This window comes from Leptosomus discolor, chromosome 4, assembly GCF_034619465.1.
Source record: "Leptosomus discolor isolate bLepDis1 chromosome 4, bLepDis1.hap2, whole genome shotgun sequence".
Lineage (NCBI taxonomy): Eukaryota > Metazoa > Chordata > Aves > Leptosomiformes > Leptosomidae > Leptosomus > Leptosomus discolor.
Genome location: NC_141394.1, coordinates 63,772,155 through 63,791,436, shown reverse-complemented (window position 1 = coordinate 63,791,436; position 19,282 = coordinate 63,772,155). Strand labels below are relative to the sequence as shown.

The 19,282-nt window shown below is 42.8% G+C and overlaps 1 protein-coding gene across 2 annotated transcripts in view; it reads right to left on the bottom strand.

Annotated features, from left to right (window-relative positions):
• PPARGC1A (PPARG coactivator 1 alpha) overlaps positions 1-19,282 on the bottom strand; it is a 369,697-nt gene that overhangs the window by 53,747 nt on the left and 296,668 nt on the right. Inside the window, exons 1-2 of one of the 2 annotated variants that reach the window (XM_009955583.2) lie at positions 9,490-9,537; positions 4,254-4,433 (exon numbers count right to left, since the gene is read on the bottom strand). In XM_009955583.2, coding sequence (XP_009953885.1) covers positions 4,254-4,433; positions 9,490-9,537 — 228 coding nt within the window. Of the gene's footprint in view, positions 1-4,253; positions 4,434-9,489; positions 9,538-19,282 lie in introns of those variants that run through there. The other variant, XM_086464231.1, reaches the window with a different exon arrangement.

Below are 19,282 nucleotides of genomic sequence, written 5' to 3'. Positions count from 1 at the left end.
GGCAAGATAGTATGCACTTCATCGTGCATCTCTTTCTTTCCCCACATTCTCATTGCTTGTCATACAGTGGTTCTTGGCAGCCTACAATAAAACACAGTAGCCTGTTTAGGCTTTCCAAATACATGGCACATAGCACAGTCTTGAAAGTAACCTGGGCTACACCTATGCAAAACAACTAAAAATAAAGTCATCAAATACGGTGAGCATCTCTCTGGAACACAGAATTACGTAAATAGTTGAAATCCACAGAAGGGCAAGCAATGTGGGTTTTCTGAAGTCTTCTTAAAGGCTAAAAAAAGTGTTTTGCCAAGTATGAGAATACTGCACTAAAAATCTTCACGATTTTACACAAGTTCATTACATTTCAACAGATATTGCCTATGTATGGGCTGCGTTTTCTCTTTGTTTGAGAAAATCAGTTGAGTTATTTGCAGGCAATGCCAATGAAGAGATATATCCACCATAGATATCTTCTGTCTCCATAATGCTAGGCATGGGTCACAAGTAATTTTAAATATGACTAACCTTACATGACAAGGTACAGTATATTTGAAGAAGCCTCAGGGGACAACAGTTTTTGTGAACAAAAAGCCTCCTTGCTCGTGCCACATAGGTTGTATGGTGGTTCATGTTTTCACACGGCATTGGCTTTGAGAATGAAAAACTGATCATTTTGATTTTCTAAAAGTCGCCAAATCAATGTTTTACAAATACAATTTTTTAAAGTCTAGTTCTTCACAAAAGCAAATCATGAAAGTGAATGATGCAGTGAACCATCTAAATAACTGGTCTTGGGTGACTTGTTAACTATTTACTTGCATGAACTGTCAATAGACGGTGCCCTGAGGGGCAAGAACTCCTTCGTTCTATCTTTTCAGTAGCCAGAACAACAGGCAAATAAAACTAGGTGAAAAACAGAAGTAATCAAGCTGTGAATAGAAAGAAATCAACTAATTCATAATAGGCATATGTATACACATTGGTAAGAAGAGCCTTCGTGCTGGGGAAGATGGTACAGGCTTGATTCAGGACTAGCACTGGTTATGTTGGCATGTGAGTAGCATAATGCAGTGATGTATTAGGTGCGTCTACAAAATACTGGTGTGTTTCAATACTAGGGTGAAGGCCAGTATCTCATCACACCTAAGCAGTTGAGAGCAGGGATTTATGCTCAACAGTTACATACTATCTAAACTAATTGGACCTTTATCTCACTTGGCTACCAGTTGCTACCGTAACTATTAATAATTTCTAGTCTGTGAGACTCCCAGTGCCACTGGGAGTGTCTAAGCTTGTGGGTGCTCAGCTCAAGCGAGCTTCCAGGAACATGATTTGCAGAAAGCCTGAACATTCACTTTCTGAAATACGAGCCTTTCTTTAAGTGCACCAGCGACGTCCAGGAACTTTTTTGAAGGGCTTTTGAACACCAGCCCTCACCTAGACAATGCCACATGTACTGCATTAATACCTCAAAGGAGCCTCAGTCAAGGCTAGCTTTGGCAATGAACACTGTACAGCTTGTGCAACTAATGCTGCTCTTGTACTTCCCAACTTTCACTTGCCATTTTGGTTCTGTCCCTTCCACCCCAAACAGACTGTATTTCTATTTTTATATGGCAAGGCCTCATCTGGAAGCTTAAGTTAGATAAAACATACTACTCCCACGATGATATCAGAGAAAATGGAAAAAAAAAAGTAAAATAAAAGAAAAAGTTATTTTCTTTAAAAAGAAAAGCCAATGCAGCTCAATATGGAAAAACCTTGAGATTACCAAATGGGAAACTGCACAAAACATCCATTCTCTCAGCTAAAACAAATAGTTCCTCACAGAGTGTGTGAGACAATCTCTGGAGGAAGAAGACATGTTCTTCTGTTCTTGAGCACCCCCAGTAGTCACATTACAGAGAGGCAGAGGCGAGAAATAGCACAAGGCATCCAGCTGCATGATGGAGAATGGGGACAGGGTTAATTCATGGGAGGAGAAAGTAACTGTTTTGTTCCCATCTTCCTAGGCCAAGCAACCAAGAAATGTAAATATAACATACTATGAAGCTGAAAATAGTCTAATTTTGCACTGCAGTATTGCAAAATGCTATTAGAGCACAATTTGTCCCTACAGGTAAGCATGGGCCAGCGATGCAGCCTGCAACTGAAGCTGATGAGTGTAAGGAAACGCAGGCGTTTGCAAAGAGGACAACAGAATTTGCCTGTCAGGAAATAAGCAGATATTTCACTTTCAAACTATTTTTTCTGACCTATTACTTGCTACCTAGATGCATTCCTCCAGCTGCATGCCACCGATTTCTTCACACTGGGGCTGCTCATCCTCAGATGCACCCAAATGTGCCCATGAGAGGTTACATGTAATGACCAGCATCTTGTGTCACCATCTCCCACTGAGGTTAAGTATAAGCCTATCCAGTTGTCTTGCTGTTTGCAACTTCCTGTGATTTTCAGAACGGAAACTGTCTCATATAGGAAGGGACAATTCCTACACAAGGCATGTAGGGGAATCATCACCACCTATGCATGACAATTTTGTACTCAGCCTGCAGCCACTAGCGCAGCCAGGCTATTACACACAGGGCAAGCAACAAGCCTGTGGTCAAGTTCCACTGGTTTTACTGCAACAATTTATGTGCTTAGAGCTGGTAGATGCTTAATTATATTATTTATCTGGAACTTAAACTTTCAAAGTCCGCATCTTCATCTGGTTTTTCCAAAAGGAAAATGCCTCTGCATTTGGCTTTTGATGAACGAGGAAAATATGTCTCCTTGGTTATAAAAAAGGCAAAGCCACTCTCTACCACTTAGCTGCAAATGTGTCCCCTGCCCCCCTGCCTCCCTGCTACCGACTATCCAAACCTACACACCAACATGCTGTACCATGCCTGAGGCAATACAACTGCAATTCACGAACAAGATGGGGTTTGGAAACTTTGTAAAACAAGGCGTGGAACATTATACAACTAATAAAAAAAAGAGGGCCTATGCACAAGACTTTGCAGGGCTAATTTAATTTTTATTTGAGTAAAATTAATTCCAAGATACTTGGGTGTAAATGACAGAAATTAAATAGAGAGGACCAGTTTCTGCTAACAGTTACACTGGTATAAAACCAGAGTAACTTCATCTGCATCAAGGAGATCACCATGGGTTTAGAGCTGTATACAAAAAGGAAGAATTTAATTCAGGACATCTTAGGTGTGCATTTTACTATATTGTTTCAGTTAATCTTTTCCAGCCTTTAAACTCAACTATGATAATTCGGGGCTTCCCCATACCAGCGGGCCAGCTGTACTTCCTGGAGCTGTGGTACCTGCCTTGTGAGAGGCAGCACCCATGCCTTGCTGTTGCACAAAGTCTTCCTGCCAGCTAATCAATTTATTGTCCAATTTCCCAGTCAGTGGACGATCTATGGCATCTCCTGTCACCAAGGAGGGAAGCAGGTTAGGGTTCAGGAGGGGCACGGCTGCCTCTGCCCTGTAACCAGGAGGCAGAGAACCATGAAGGCTTTACACAACAGAAGAAAGAAGTCTGGACAGACATAAAAGAGACAGTAACCCTCCTCTCATACACCCCGATTCTCAAGGCAGAATTGAAAAGAAAACATTTAAATCTCTCCTACCACCCTTTCCTTTAAGACTGCACTCCACCAGGAGATCTATGAAACACCCTGACCGATGTGCTGGTTCCTGAGCTACTGACAGCCCTCACTGCCTCCTCTGCCACATCCACCCTTTTCCTCCCCTACATCAGCTACGAGGACCTCTCAGTCTGTGTGCAAGTGTCTTGCACAGTAAGGCTCTGAGTGGTAAAATCCTTTACTAGAAATGCTCCAGGTACTCATCAGCCAGCTGCTGCGCTACATTCCACTTCTTGCTGGGGAATGCAACCGGAAGACGGCAAACTTCTTTCAACTTCTATTTTTCTTTGTAGCTGACAACTGTGCAACTCCTCACCCTGACGTCACAGGGCAGTGTGCTCCAGGCACTCTTTAGCAGTTTCCTTTCAAAAATCAAAAGTTCCATTTAATTCCTTTCAAGGCTTTCCCCCCCCACCGCCCCTCCAGATCGCAGGCCTGGTTTTGATCATGAGGATTAAGGGCATCAGTCAGAACCCATAACACATATCACCATGTTTACTGTCTCTTAACAGGAGAAAAACAGCAAAACTGTTGTCCACCAGGCTAAAAAAAATTAGAAGAAAAGCAAGCAAAACTTTGCAACTGCACTTGCATTGCCTTGCCTTACCTCAAATATATTGGTGGGTTCATTACTGTACTGATTGGAGATGATCTCTGACTGGTCGCTGTACCACTTGAGCCCCCCCAGAAAGCTGTCCGCGTCCAGGTCATTCACATCTAGTTCGGAGAGGTCAAGTTCTGGGAGATCTGGGCAAAGAGGCTGGTCTTCGCCAACCAGAGCGGCACACTGCAGAAAACAGCAACACAGAAACAGTTTTATTAATTACCAGGAATGTATTAACTTTAATATCATGTAATAAGAATTAAGCCGCAATTAAGCTATGGCACAGGGTCACTAGAGTTGACTTTGTTTTCTGGAAAAAAAACCCCACTAAGTATTAGATCATTATTAGCTCTATACAGGTATGCAAAAAGGAGGCAGAAACAGGAGGGCATAAGCTGCCTTCTCTATCACATCTCTGTCCAGGGGCAACGACTGTCCTTCTCCCTATACTCTTTGATAACAATCACGTTCAAAGCTTTATTAAATCCAACAGCAGAGGCCAAATGTGGCCTTATTCTCCTGCTTCAGAGAGAACCAGTGCAGGTAGAAGTTACAGATGAATACCTCTGGGCAAGGTCTGTCACGCATTTCCTGATGCATTCAGGTTAAAGAGGCACAGCCTGTTACAGCCTTCAGCCCTGGAGGCTAGCTCAAGCTGGAGATAGTCACACTTTCACTTCTACAGATCCTCACCGTAATCCTTGAGGTCAGTCATGATGGTGGCCACCATATGGACATAAAAAAGTATGGGTCAGTGACGCTGTTGCGCTCTTTACCCAATGCACTCGATGCACAGACCACAGCCACCCAGTTACACGTCAGGGTCCCGGCAACCAAAGTACATTCTGAAATAGCCCTATATTCACTTTTGGGTGACAGGCATAGTTAGTTCATGCAGCCTTTCATCTGCTTGGTGTGAATGTGTATACTGTCCCAGCCAGTTTCCTAAGTGTCCCCAGACTGCACCCGCAGTGAGGGAACCAAAGGGGTTTTCCTTCTCTTGCAGCCTCTGATTCAGTTAATCCTAACATTTCGGTTGAGGTAGTAAACAAAGTCTAGTTTCATGGGTCCTCTTCAGCAGTGCAAGACGTTTTTGCCTCCACAACTTATGAAGAGAGCAGTGACAAATACAAATAAACCTGGAATGTGTCCTTTTATATGCTAGTATGAAGCCAGATAGGGTATTGACTGACCTACTAAGCAAAAAAAAATTAATAACACACATCCACTTTAGCATGGCAATTGAAATGTTACAGCATCCACCAAAACCATTTCCTAATTACGGAAGACACGTAGTAACAGCTTGGCAAATAGTGGAGTCCCATACATCAATGCTGCTCGATTAAGCAATTCCTCCTGCACTGTACCACGTATCCTTGCAACTCATCTCCGAACATCTACGCTGCTACGGGTATACTGCAAAACACACATAAAGCTGCAAAGGCACCGGGCATTGAATAGTTAAAAGCCATTTAAAGTCAACTGAGTTTAAGGGCTTCCACCCTAGGTATTTCTAGAACTGTGTTAAGGATGGCCAACAGCAAGTCCTCCTCGACTCCCGTCAGTCGACTGGGGGGATTGAATGATTTTCCAACTTCTATTTGGACTGAAGTCAACCCAGAAAGTGACACTTTCTGAAGACAGATGTCTGCAGGGCACTAACACAGTGTCCACGGATGTGAATTGCTCAATACCAGTTATGTCACTCTCGCAAGGACCGCCTTTTACAATAATGCAAGCGAGAGCTGCTGAAGGTGCATTTCATTGAGGTTTTTGTCCCTGGGAATCTCAGTGCGTCTGCGGCGCGCGGGCTGGATGCAGCAGTGCAGCCGTGAGCAAAGGTTTTGTCTGTTGGCACAAAGACTCAGTGCAGCTGGTGTGAGCTATAATTTACCAGACAACTTCTACGTCTACCAGGACACTATGAGATAATCACGGAATAGGCCAAGGGGCAAGGGAGCTGAGAGGCTGCAAAATGAGGCTCTGGAATAGCAGTTGCTTTTCTTCCTATTATTTAAGGGGCTGCAGAACTTTAAGAAGTCAAAACCTCACTTAAGTAACTTTCACTGCACCCAATTTTTTATCATCATTGTTTCAGTCATATGGGGGGGGGGGGTGTGGTAGAAAAAAAACTAGAGAGTTCCCTCTTCTTTACTGCGAGACACAACCTTCCAGCAGCAATCTTACAATGCAGAGATGACCTTTTTTGATGCTTGGCCGAAATCTCTGATCTCATTAAAGGATAATCTAGTTTTTGACTGAAAAAGTAGATTCTCACCATCCTGCTCAGGTTTGTGTTGTGGAGGTCAGTAGCTTATAACTGATACCGTAGACTTCTGAAGTATCCTGCTGATCTGTTACTGCTTTTGTTTATAAAAATAGCTTCACTCTCTGAACCACCTACTTAAACATGTTTACTCTTGGTAATCTGCATTTTTAAGTTCCTACAGCGGCCTTTTGAAGCAACATAAACAATGGTATTAAAAAAAAAAAATCCTGATCACCACGGGATAGGCTTTCATTTCCCTATAGTGACTGCAATGTCACTGAAAAGAATGTAATTGCTGAAATGAAGTATATATGCTCTTGCCAATGTTGACATGATAATAAAATCAATGTTTCTGAATATGACATTATGCTTCTAATCTGAGACACATTAGTAGCAAGTGTTCCTGTTATTAATTTATATTTGGCCTTTGGATGATGCCAGATTTAACAGCCCAAGTCCTAAAACTGTCCTCATCTGACACGCTGATATTTACTGTTTGCCTATACATCTGTAACAGGTGCACCTGCAATGCTAGCATAAGTTTTACCGTCTTCCCAACGTTATTGGATATGATAGTTATTCCATAACTATAGCCTCAATTCTATAGTAACATTTAGGAGGATAAAGCAGTCACTAAACACAAAAGGCTAATTACTGTGCGTTATTTCACTCCAACAGACTTTTTTTCTCTTAGTCCAGGCGCAAACAATAAATTAACTTAACTGCACTGATGATAATGAATCATTATAATTAAGTATAATTCTCCATTAACCTTTTGGACGTTTTTGTGCCTTTGAAGGTAAATTTAAAAAAAAAATAAAAGAAGACTGGACTTGTGCCATACTAATTATATTAATGAAAAAATAATCTGTTTTATTTTTAACAAGTTTTTTGAATGGCCAAGGGGATGAACCCAGCAAAGAAGGAGAGACTTGACAGAATGTGTGTCATGTGGATTCTCCCTATCAATCTTCGCATCCTTACTGTACATCACCTTCATTAAGCTGTGAAGCACTGGGGACGCTGATCAGCTACAGTGATGCAGGCCTTTATTAAGCAACACACAGTCCTGCCATTATGTGAGCGAGAATAGAACACATTTTATGTTGACAGCAAAGATTAACAATTCAAAAAATGAAAGCTGCCTCCAGTACCTGCCGCCTGCAATATTTTAGACCAGTAAAGGTGATCCCCCGAGCCAAAGCAGCACGCAGACGCTACTGTGTTGCTATAGGAAGTGCAATGCAGGAGCACGTTGGTAAAATCCTACCCACAGTTAATCCATCCACCACCACACAATTAATATTAAGATCAAACCTTTTTTTTTTCCTTTTTTTTTCCTCTGCACTATGAAAAAGTCATTGACATAAATTGTCTATTCTGTTACTACCTTTAAATTACTGCAGGAACTCTAGTGATTAAAATAAATCTTCAGTATTTCCATATAAGCTTGTTCCTCAATCAGCTCCTAGTAGCATTAGGAATAATACATGATGGAAAAATGAAGCTACGGCAGCTGAGACCCATGCTACAAGCCAGACAACAACCCACAGGATACTCCAGCTACTCAGAAACAATTAGGACTTTGGAGCCAGAAAGTCATCCACTTACAGCCTTGACTCATAATAGCTACAGGACATATGAATTATCCATATCTATTCCACTTTACCAAGAAATCAAAACAAGATAAGAGCAATTACAATATGCAAACAGAAATCAGTGGATACAATGGCAAGCTGCAAATATTTAAAAGATGACAAAAAGACTTGAGAATCTGCACACATGCTCCGCTAGAAAGGAAAAAATATTCTGGAGAACACGGTAATGTTTTTAGTTTAGATGGGTAGCTCTCTACAGCATGAACATCTTATTTAAAAAGCATTGCCTGTAACCTGTTTTTCCCTCCCCGTTGCCCGAGGGGAGCATTTTAAGCACTTATTCCAAGCTCGAAGCCAGAGGGTTAGTTCCTTTGAGCAGGTCTGTATTTGGGATTCCTCTCCACTGGGTCCAAAGAAAGTTTGCCTCGCTTCGCAAGTTGCCCAAACTTTCAGGTAATGCTCCATTTTGTGGAATGCAAACATGCAGAAATCCTCAAACCTCACTTTATACTCCAGAGATTACCAGGGAGCTGCTTGCTTTTTTTTTTTTTTCCTCCCCCTTTATGAATTGTAGCCAGCAGAAGCTGTGGATTTGATGTATTGCCGTCTATTTTTACACAAGCAGCAGCGGCGGCAGCAGTGGCGGCAGCAGCAGCAGCAGCAGCAGTTCACACAGTCCTGCATAAACTCTATTCTCATGGTTCATCCTGTTGTCTCTGCTGTACAGCGGGATTTAACCATTTGTTGGACTACTTGGATTGACTGCGCACCCTGCTCTACGGGACATTAGCTACAGCGTCATCATTCCAATACCATAAGAAGCAGGGAAACGTCTCCTTCCAGAAATCTCTTTTAAAAGCATCTAAAGCCAAACAACAGGGTATTCATTCTTGTGTGCGTGTTTGAATTCTGCAGCTGATAAACAAGGAAAAAGCCTTTGACAGACCACAGTGAAACAAGCAATTAAAATATGGAGCCGTTGGTTAATTTCAACTTTTTTTTTTTTTTTTTTAAAAAAGAAACGTTAATCTTATTCTAAATAAACATGGCATTTTTCCAACCAGGCCACTAAACGCCACTGGAAAGGCTTCAGACACCGATTCATATCAATATCTTAGAGCATAAATATTGCATATGACGGGAAAGCGAGCCAGAGGCACATGAAAATAGTTTCCAACTGCAGGAGATACGATGACAGGAGCTCAGCTTTGATTTGCTCAAGGCATCGCAGAGTAACCCTAAAATAGCAAACTTACTGGAGTTAAGATAAGATTGGGACTCGCCTGCGAAGCACGCCGCCTCAGCCGGCGCCCCGACAAGCCCACCGTCCCCGCCGCCCGCCTGCGCCCCACGCGCCACCCGCGCCCCTCACCTCGAGGTCACTCCATACAGAGTCCTGGTTGCACATGTCCCACGCCATCCAGCTGCGGAGCGACGGCAGGAAAGCTGGCAAACTACGGTCCAGAGGCAGGCAGGCAGGCAGCAGACACTCATGCAGGCAACGAGACCCTCTCTGAGAGTGAACCGAAGGCACCTGTCTTACTACTGTTCCCCGTCACATGACAAAGCTATTAAAAAGTAGGCTGGGCTGTCACTCATCCAGCCTTCTGGTGCCGCTGCTCCAGCCCGTGACGTCACCCAGGGGCAGACCCAGCCTGAAGTGAAGTAAATCTTTGCAAAACCCGCTCAGACCTCGGCGGCCGCGGCATCACGCTGTGATTCAAAGCAGATTTCCACGCCACACCCCCGAAACTCTGCTCCCGCCGTAGAATAGCTCCCATCCTGCCCCATCTTTTTTAATTTCTTGGCTTCCTTTCTTCCTCCCCCCCCCCAAAGGAAACAACAGGCAGAGCTGGGCTTATTATAAAGAAAAAGTGAAGTAACTCCAAGCCGAGCTACAACCTGGGTACTGAGGAGCCTGAGCCCAACCTTCGCAGCGCCTGCACCGGCTTCCTGGCACTGCTCCCTTTGGAAAGGCTATCCCAGAGTTGGGCAAAAGTTACACCACCTTCCAACGCTGTTTTTTCACTCGAGGATTTTGCACCTCACCAATATTTTGGTCAGGTTAATGGTTTCTTGTCAATAATTGCAACGCAAGGTAGTTTTTCCACACTGAATGCATCAGCAAAAAAACCTCCCCAGCGTTTCTCTGGAACGGTGTAAGCATCTATAAAAAACATTCACACAGTTACCTCACCTGCTACAAGGAGAGAGCCTGATCCTGTTCCCAGCTAGACTACAGTATTTCCCAGCTGCTCTTTAATCACTTCTCTGTCTCAGTGTATTCCCCCTAGAAACCAGGGCTGGTACAAGCAACTGCCACAGTCCTGCCCATAACTGCTCAGCCCCCACCTGCTTTTGCCTGTAAGCACCGCTGCCTCAGGGTGCATTTCTGTATGAACACCGTGCACCAACCCCTCTGACCCGGACGCAGCGTTTTCTCATTGAAAATCCAAAAAAAAAAAAGCTCTTGTCATGTGGAAACTCGGACACACTGTTAACAGAAGTGTCTCCTCCTTGAAGCCGTTCCCGGACAACAGGGGCTGCTGCAGGTGCAACTGGTTTATGATGCCCCTCTGCACTGCATACACAACAAACTCCAGGTACCAAACTGAACGGCGAAACATTGCACACAACAGGTAAAAAAACCCCACAAATAAAAAGCTTGTTTAACTATCCCCACCTGCCTGCTTATTGTCTTAAGTTGCAGGTTTTTTAATTAGCTGGGTGCAAAAAGTCTTGTGAAATGTAAGCGCTGGCTCCGTCACACTGGGCTACCGGTCAAAGTCACAAAACTATAATTGATCATCCTCCTTGTCATGAAATATTCATTTTCATTGTTATTTGCAAACTTGAGTATTCTAAAGGCTAAATGAATTCAATTATTATACAAGGCTATGGCGATTTTGCTGAGAAAAAATAAATAAAAAGATGTACAATTCTTGAAATAGCCTTTTTTCCTGCAGACATTGGAAACTTCAGAAATGGCAGGAGGTCTCAGATATATTCTGAGCTTATTTGTGTTCCCTTGTAATTCATTATTGCCAGTCCTGAAAAAATGCACAGTTTTCCCGGCTTGTGCTTAAGTTGCAAATTACATCACACTGTCATATTTTCACCAAGCACAGATGACAAAAATGGCATTGTTTTTACTTTACTTAATTAAAAAAAACCACAGCAAAACACCGAATGACTACAGAACGCCTTTCCTACGAATGATTAAATTAACGGTATTGCTTTGCTCTCACGATGAAAAAAACCTCATTTCCTTCTCAATTATACGCTGATTTAATGATAAAACTGCAGTAAATTATTAAGATCTGGGGCAAAGGTGAGTACCTCTACCCCCCTGAATAGTCAACTGTGAAATAATGCTGGGCACCTGCCTGCCTGGAGTGGAGTTGGTTCTTATTAATTATTATCTGTGGATCCATGGTTGGTGGAATACTCTCCTTCAATATCTACTTATAATTGTGTTCATTGACTGTGCCGAATCCATCATCTGTTTTTTTTGAAGTTTCATTCACACCTTTTATAGAAATGTATTTACACTGGAACATTTCATATTGCTGTTTTGGATATTTTGACCTGCTCATGTTGTTTCTATTTTCTACATTTCCACTTCGCTGCTTTCCCTTCAAATTAGCAAGTTAACTGATAAATATAAACTGTGACCTTAGTGGTGCTCTCACCACACAAGCTTTAGAGACCACAGAACTTTCTTAGTGCACTGTACACAGCGCAAGTAATCGCTAATAATAACAGAGTCCCCCAGAGCTTTTCTATGGCCCTGTCCACATTATGGCTTGAACTTTGCTGGCAGTTCCAGCATTACCTGGAAGGGATGCCAAGCACGATTCCAACTACAAAAGACTGAGAGGTTTCAACAAGGGTTCCCCATTGCTTGGGAAGATTTTTTTTTTTTTTTTAAATCAAAGTGTCTGACCCCAGTCATAGTATAAATTTACTCACTAGGACTTTTTTTTTTCATATGTTTTAATGTGGTTTTTTGAATGTAGTGCGCATAAGAGGAGCAAAGCAAGGAAGGCAGTTGCAGTGGTTGTGTAGTCTGGGAACTGCGCAGCCTCAGCATATGTAAATGAAGCCTGTGAAACCCAGCCAGCACCTAAGCTGCTCTTCTCAAAGGAAACCTTGTCTTGTGAACGTTCCCTAGTAGCTTTAGCAATGCTCTCCCCTCGTGTTTTGACAACATGGAAGAATTGCACAAACATCTTTCCTGCGGCAATATCTGAGCACACACACACATTATTTGGTTCCATAACAAACCCATACAAAGAAAACCCTCTTTCTGCTGGTAAAGTCTGCAGGGCTGTTTGACCCAATCTGCCCTGTTGAAATGTCTGTCATCAGACCACCTTGTCAATCACTGCTCCTACCCTGTTTTCAGGTTACTCTGTACCTAGTCTCAGCGATTACCAAATTTTGCCTTTTCTTCTTCAAGGGCCATAATTCAAAAAAGTTCTGTCAAGCCTTCCAACAGCATTTGGGCACAAATTCCAAAATCCTGATACATTTTTTAACAGGACTGAGAGGTATGGCAGCCTGTAACAACAGGGAAAGGAATTCAAAGACGGAAGCCTTCAAGCCCTCTGTCCTTGACTTTTTCCTGGATTCAGCATTCATTCTATCTCTTCCTCCCCTTCTTTCACCCACATTTTCTAACTATGGTCATGTTTTTTTTCCTTGTAATTTAGATTTCTCAAAGAAGCTACTGATTTTGGAGCCCCCACGATTTTGAAATCCAAAACTTAGTCCCTTCATTATGGTGCTGAGGAAGAAAGAATTTCCTTGCCCCCAAGACTATGGTACTTGCCGATTTTCAGCAAAGTTTGCTACTTTTCCAGTGGTGTAAGGACAACCAAATTTGTATATAAAAATAGTGCTGAAATTTCAGCAAGCTGAGGTTTGCAAACCAGTTCTCACATCAGTTTAACCCCTTCCACTCAACCCTCCACGAGTGAACAGCCTTACAGCAGAAGATCAGCCAATGCTGTATATAAGCGAGCAAACTGCACTCCAAAGGTGTGTTAGCGTGAATGGTGTTCTATATAAAGTATATGTACCCTATTAATTTTTTATTAGAAAACTTCCTTCTGTGCATCTTTACTCTTATTTTTTGCACAGTCCTATATTTGTTTTCCAGTCCATTCTCCCTGTTCCACTTCTATCCTATTTGTTTGCTGATTTTTTTTTCCCTTCTCCGCTTCTTTTCCTTATTTATCCAGTTCATTCTATCCAGAATATGCCTTCAATAGCACAAGTCAGTGAGCAAAACTCCTTGAACTTCTGGGTTCACTGGTGCAGTAATTCTGCAGTGGAATAAAGCAGTGTGCCCTCCCTAATTTCGCCAGAGCAGTTCTGAACTGAGATTTGAGGGGTTTTAACAGAAGAAAACCACGATGGTGCTCTGCACCAGCTCTCTGAAAAACTCAAGAGATATGGGCCAAATTAATTCCTGGCCCAGCTCTGGGCGACAGGCTGCTGTCTGAGGAGCTGTGTATTAAAGAGTCCAAAATAGCTTTCTCCGAACAGAACAGCGATGCGTTACTGACATTACTGACACCAGGCAGAATTTTGCCACATCTGCCTCCACAGACTGAGGGCTCAAATAAACAGCACTGAATGCCAGGGGAAGTCACTTGCTTGTTCACATGCAAATGGACCCGACTGTGACTACCCACTATTAGTGCAGATTAGCTGATTATCAGTGTTAACCAGGCTTGCAGACATGCAACTCTTTGCAACTCTTTGGTTGTAGTAACCCTTCCAGGAGCGCCTAAGTGAAGCAGGAGCACAGGTACCCACTACAAGAAATCCTCCTAAATTTTCTCATACCTCCCTGAACATCTCCCTCCTCACAAACATATTTCACCTACTCATTATTAAAACAAGAAAAGCAAAGCCACTCCAGCTTTGTATATATACACGTATAAATGTATAAAAAATACATTTGTCACTTGTTTCCCCCCAACATTTGGAGCATATGTTCTCCAAGACCCACATTTGCTATGATTTGCAGGAAAATCCAGTTTGTCAAGGCTGTTAAAAGCAGCATGAACAATGTCTTTCACTCGGGTGTTAACTGTTTCACAGAAAGACTAATCCATAAAAGAGTACCTACATTTAAATTTATTGCCCCTATATGTTTGAGAAACAGAGTCATGTAAACACATCAGTTTCCTGGGGAGGCTTTGGTGCTGTTTGAGCGCAGATGCCCGGGCAAGCCAAGGAGAAATATTCCTGTTTTGCAACTTCTTGCACATTGGCAGAGCAGGCAGGACCACATCAAAACTGCAGACCGTTACAGATCTTCATCATCTCTCCTTTACTCACCTCACTGCTGATATTTCCTTGGAACAAAAGAAATCATAAAGTTTTTTTTTTTCCCCTTATTCTTCCACGTGTTCAAGTCCCTGGGAAGAGATCAAAAGCTGCTCATGTCTGGTATTATCAGACCCAGGGAATCAGCTTCTGGCATTCCTGTTCAGGGGCTGGGGGCATCTCCTCCACCCCACACTCAGAAGCTGTGCCCTTCCTCTCCCCCTCCCAGCCTTGCTGGGATGCTCACACCCCTCCTGGGGATGGGCAATTGTCTTCTGCAGCTTCAGCCACAAAGGGCAGCACCTGAGGATGCTTCAGGGACACACCTTGTATTTGTAACTCTCTGCAGGGCCCTGGAAAACCCCACCCAGATGCTTCTCTATAGGTTACCCCTATTACCACCTACCTTGCACCATCTCTGGGCACCTACAGCTACCCTGAAGCCCTTGTTTCCCCGACTTGTTCATCATTAATACCGATCTAGCTTTTACCAACTTTTTCCAAGAGAGATCTGAAGAGGATGATCCCAGGAACAACCACCATGGAATCAACATCTTACGGTACAGAAAATATTCCCTCATGCAACCATGAGCAATTTGGTGGAAGCTGAGGCTGTTCCAAAGCTACCATCCCTTGCTGAGGCTGCCACCCAGTTGTCACACTGCATTTGGGGTTTGCTTTGCCACCCAGCCATTCAGCCACCGAGCCAGGACCTTCCAGTTCCAAGGGAAGCTGTGGTGCCCGGGCTGCCACAGCAGCGCAGGAGAGCACACTCTCTGCCAGATCCATGCCAAGGCTCATGGTAGCTAGTGGAAGAAAAAAAATCCTGTATTTCCATAACATAGCGTATCTGCTCTCTAAAATGGCTGGGAAGGCAATTGCAGTGGAGCACACACAAGTCTGCAGCACAGCACTGGAGAGAACAGTAACCTTTAAATACTCTAAAATCAAATCTTGTTTTACACAAAACCGCTATGGTAAAGTCGATGTGAATGAAGCACCTTTGAGTGAAGGAACAGAGGGAAAGGCAGTGGACAGCTTTAGTGCCTCCTAGCAATTTTTTTTAATAAACTAGAGATGACAGACAGCCTTACCAACACATCTCTCATCTTCAAATAAGACTTTCTTCAGACAGAGCTCAGTGGAACTGAGTCAGCCTTTTTTCTTGGGCCTAGCTCTTGGCATTTTTCATATTAAAACAAAGTATAATGTGGAAATAATTCTGAACTCTAGTCATCTGATGGGATTTTAGCAACACAGGCCACAGATTTGCTCTGCTGGAATTTTAGGCAAACAAAATAAAATGAAGACATCACACAAAAGAACTGGAGTTGTTTCTGTTTGTTTTTTTATTTTTAATCTGCTTATGCACCAAGGCACCCTTTATAGGGTTATGCGAGGCTGTGGAGGAGGGCGAACTCCTGCGGAGACTGCTGTCGGTGGGCAGCAGAGCTTCACGGGTGCAGCAGCCAGCGCTTACTGCTTGGCCTCTGATGGTCCTGGACCGCAGCAAATGTCCTCTTCCCCAGCTGCCCACAGCCCCTGAGCCCCATTTTCCCGAGTCAGCCAAGGGCAGGCCAAGAGGAGATGGGGTCACCTCACAGCAACAGCCAACGCAGTCTCACACAGACAAGGCTCCTGAAGGATCAGCTTCCCCTGACCTCTTAACTAGTAGTTCCTGCCAGCCAAAATTGAGCCCTGAAGTTATTTTTAGCCAGAACCCTTCATGAATTGCAGTTAACTTGCAATATGCAAACTAGTGACTAGTGCTAGAGGAATCCCTATGGGTTTCGTGGTTCCACTCTCTGCTCAAAAGTCCAATTATTCATTTTTCTTGGAGCTGCAATATTAATCTAAAAAAGTTGCACAAATGGCAAAAGATGTCATCCTCCCTCCATCCCCAATTCAGATAACTGAAATAAAGGAAGATAAGCATTTAGCCCTGGGGTTATTAGCTGTACAAAGTGCAGCTGTAAACCTTTGGAGGCTGACCCTCCTCCAGTGATGCTTTTGATGAGAAATTTGTCAGTACTTCCACCTTTGACTCAGGGCCAAACAAACTAGTACAGAGATGCAATGGGAGAACTGCTAGCCACAGAAAGGTTACTGGTTTGGTTTTGGTTTGGTTTGGTTTTGATTTTATTCTATCCAAATCATTTGCCTGCATACCTATACAAGAAAATGCAGTAAAAAGGGGGCTGGAAAAGTAAAAGTAAAGTGGGTGGAAGGGGTGACTGCTCAAAAACCTTTGGAAGGGAATGGGAATTTTTAAATGGAATTAGGCAGGCTTTGAATCAGGCCTTACCACAGAAGATGGGACCAGGACAGTTCAAAGCAGGAACTCCTCCACACAGTTCCACCCTTATTTTTATTTATTTTCATACTACTCAGGCTTCCCCAGCTTTCCCCTGTGAATGGAATAGGGATAAAGCGCTGAGATCACATCAGCTATCACCATTTTGGATATCTTTGTTCCAAAGAAATTTAGTATTTGCTGAACATGCTTTGCCCTGGGGCACTGGTAAGTCTCATAATTATTTTATAAGTGGGTACCAGCGCAGATACATGCCTCCTCTCAAAAAGAGCTAGGACTGTACTTTCATTACTTCATGCCAATCAACAGGTGAGACAAGTTTGCTACTTTCATGTTTGTCCCTAATGGATCCCTACCGTTGTAAAATTCCCTGACAACGTGACACAATTAAACGTTATTTGTTGTCTCTGCTCTGTTGAACTCCACATGCAGAACAGTAAGCCAGGGTAATGCACCTAACCAAAAGCACTGAAAGGACTGTGTAGGATTCACACTGAAATAGAGACTTAGCAGAGTGCACCTTTCCCTTTTGCCAATCGCAGGCTCCCCCTTCGTCTCCGAGGAACAAAGAACCAAGTAAAAATAGGAAACTGTCTGAATGGAAGATTGTTTTAATTTATGTTGCAAGTTGCTATGCAAAAAAAACCTCGGAAAAAAACAGCAAACCAACACCAAAGAGCACTTCATCATAATATTATTACCAATTTATTAAACTGAGATTGCATAGGCTGGAGAAATGAGTGTGACACATCCCCAGGGGTTTTCTGAAGGTAGACCTCCAGCTGTTTCATTCTCACATGCAGTCCTGTTTACAAAGACATGGAAAAATGTTTGCACTTCAGTTCAATGCAACACAATTTTACATTGTTTGCAGGTTTTCTTTAAGGCAGGGTAAGAGCGTGCACAGCAAGCTGGAGATGTACGCTTTGGGGAGACAGGGCTACCATCTTGCAGTGAGAGTGGGGGAAACACACAGCAGTTGTTAATTTATATCCTGGACAATGCTATAAATCGAAGCATTGCTGACAATTCCTGCCCAGTAAACATGCTCAATTTCATCTCCCGTAAAAAGGCGAGCAGGCACTAAATAGCAACACATTTTGATTTTCATTTAGCCACTTTAATGATAGGTGATGTTAGCGGGAAAGATCATTTATCTTCAGATTTATTTTATACGAGATAAAAGGCCTTGCCAATTTTTTAAAATTCATTTACACAAGTGAATAAATCTTCCCAAACAATAAGTGGGAAAGTCATATTTCTTTAACTTTGCTAAAATCTGAAAATGCTGATCTTGGAGTGAAATAGACAGACCAGCATTTTAATCAAGAACATAAAGACTGCTCTTCTAAATAAGAGGCACAGCTTTACTTCAGAAAAAAGTATCTCCAATTCAGAGAACAGCCTTTTTAATGCATTTTGTCAAAAACCTCTAACAAATCAGGAGAGACACGTGCAATTTTCCTATCACCTTCATTTTTAGATCAGTCCCAATGTGAAGGCTACCTAAAAATAGACCAAACCTAACCTTTCAAATATCTATACTGCTGCATACCAGAAACACAAGCTTTCAGTGCCTCTCATGGCTTTCAGAGCCTTGTGCTGTGCCTGTCTTCTTCTCTAGCACATTATCCCATGTTGCATATTGCGCCCAGGCACGAGACAAGCTGCAAGATCATCAAAACCAGCATTTCCTTTTAGCTGTTTGAGTTTGCCACAAAAAGGACACCGGCAACATTGCACCCAGTAAGCGGGGATGTGAAAACGAAGCTGTGCCAGCTGACCCGGCAGCTTTGCTCAGAAAAAGCAAGCTGTCTGGTTTGCAACGTACCACTCTTAAAAATATGAAGGGGAACAATAAGCTCTTTTGTCTTATTGTTTGCTACCGCACTTACAGACACACTTCTACCCATTTAAAGATGAGACTTTCCAACAGTGCAGTGCACTCTGAGTGACTGGTGTAGAATTACAAGACAGCAGAATACGCAGTAACTATTTCTTTGCATTGCACTTTCTAAATCGTGATTCTGCTTGGCCTTAACAGTATAAGTCAAATTCATCCCAAGCACAATCCCAGCAACTTCAGGTCAGCAGTACCTGAAAAATCAATAGCATTTAAGTTGATAAAGGTATAACAAGGGTGATTTTGGTATATATTCTTCAGTGGGTATTATGCTTCAGCAAATATATTTTCATGCTCGCTACTGCTAAACACTCTGCTTAGCAGGTCCTGAAGCTAAACCAGGAGCTGGAACGGGAGAAATCTGTACTAAACCAGGTTGTGGGGCTGCCCTGGAGGCTTTGAGTGACTGTGACTTTTGCTTACATGAAACAGAATTTCACCCTTGTACCAGTTGTTAGCTAGCTACTCCTAGCAGGAACGAGCTTGAAAGGACTTGCTTTTCCTTGTTTACTGTCATGCTGTGGCGCTGACAGAGTCAAAAGTTTATCAAGGTATTTTACTCTGTCAAAAAATGAAGAAAATAACTTACACTGATCAAACAACGAA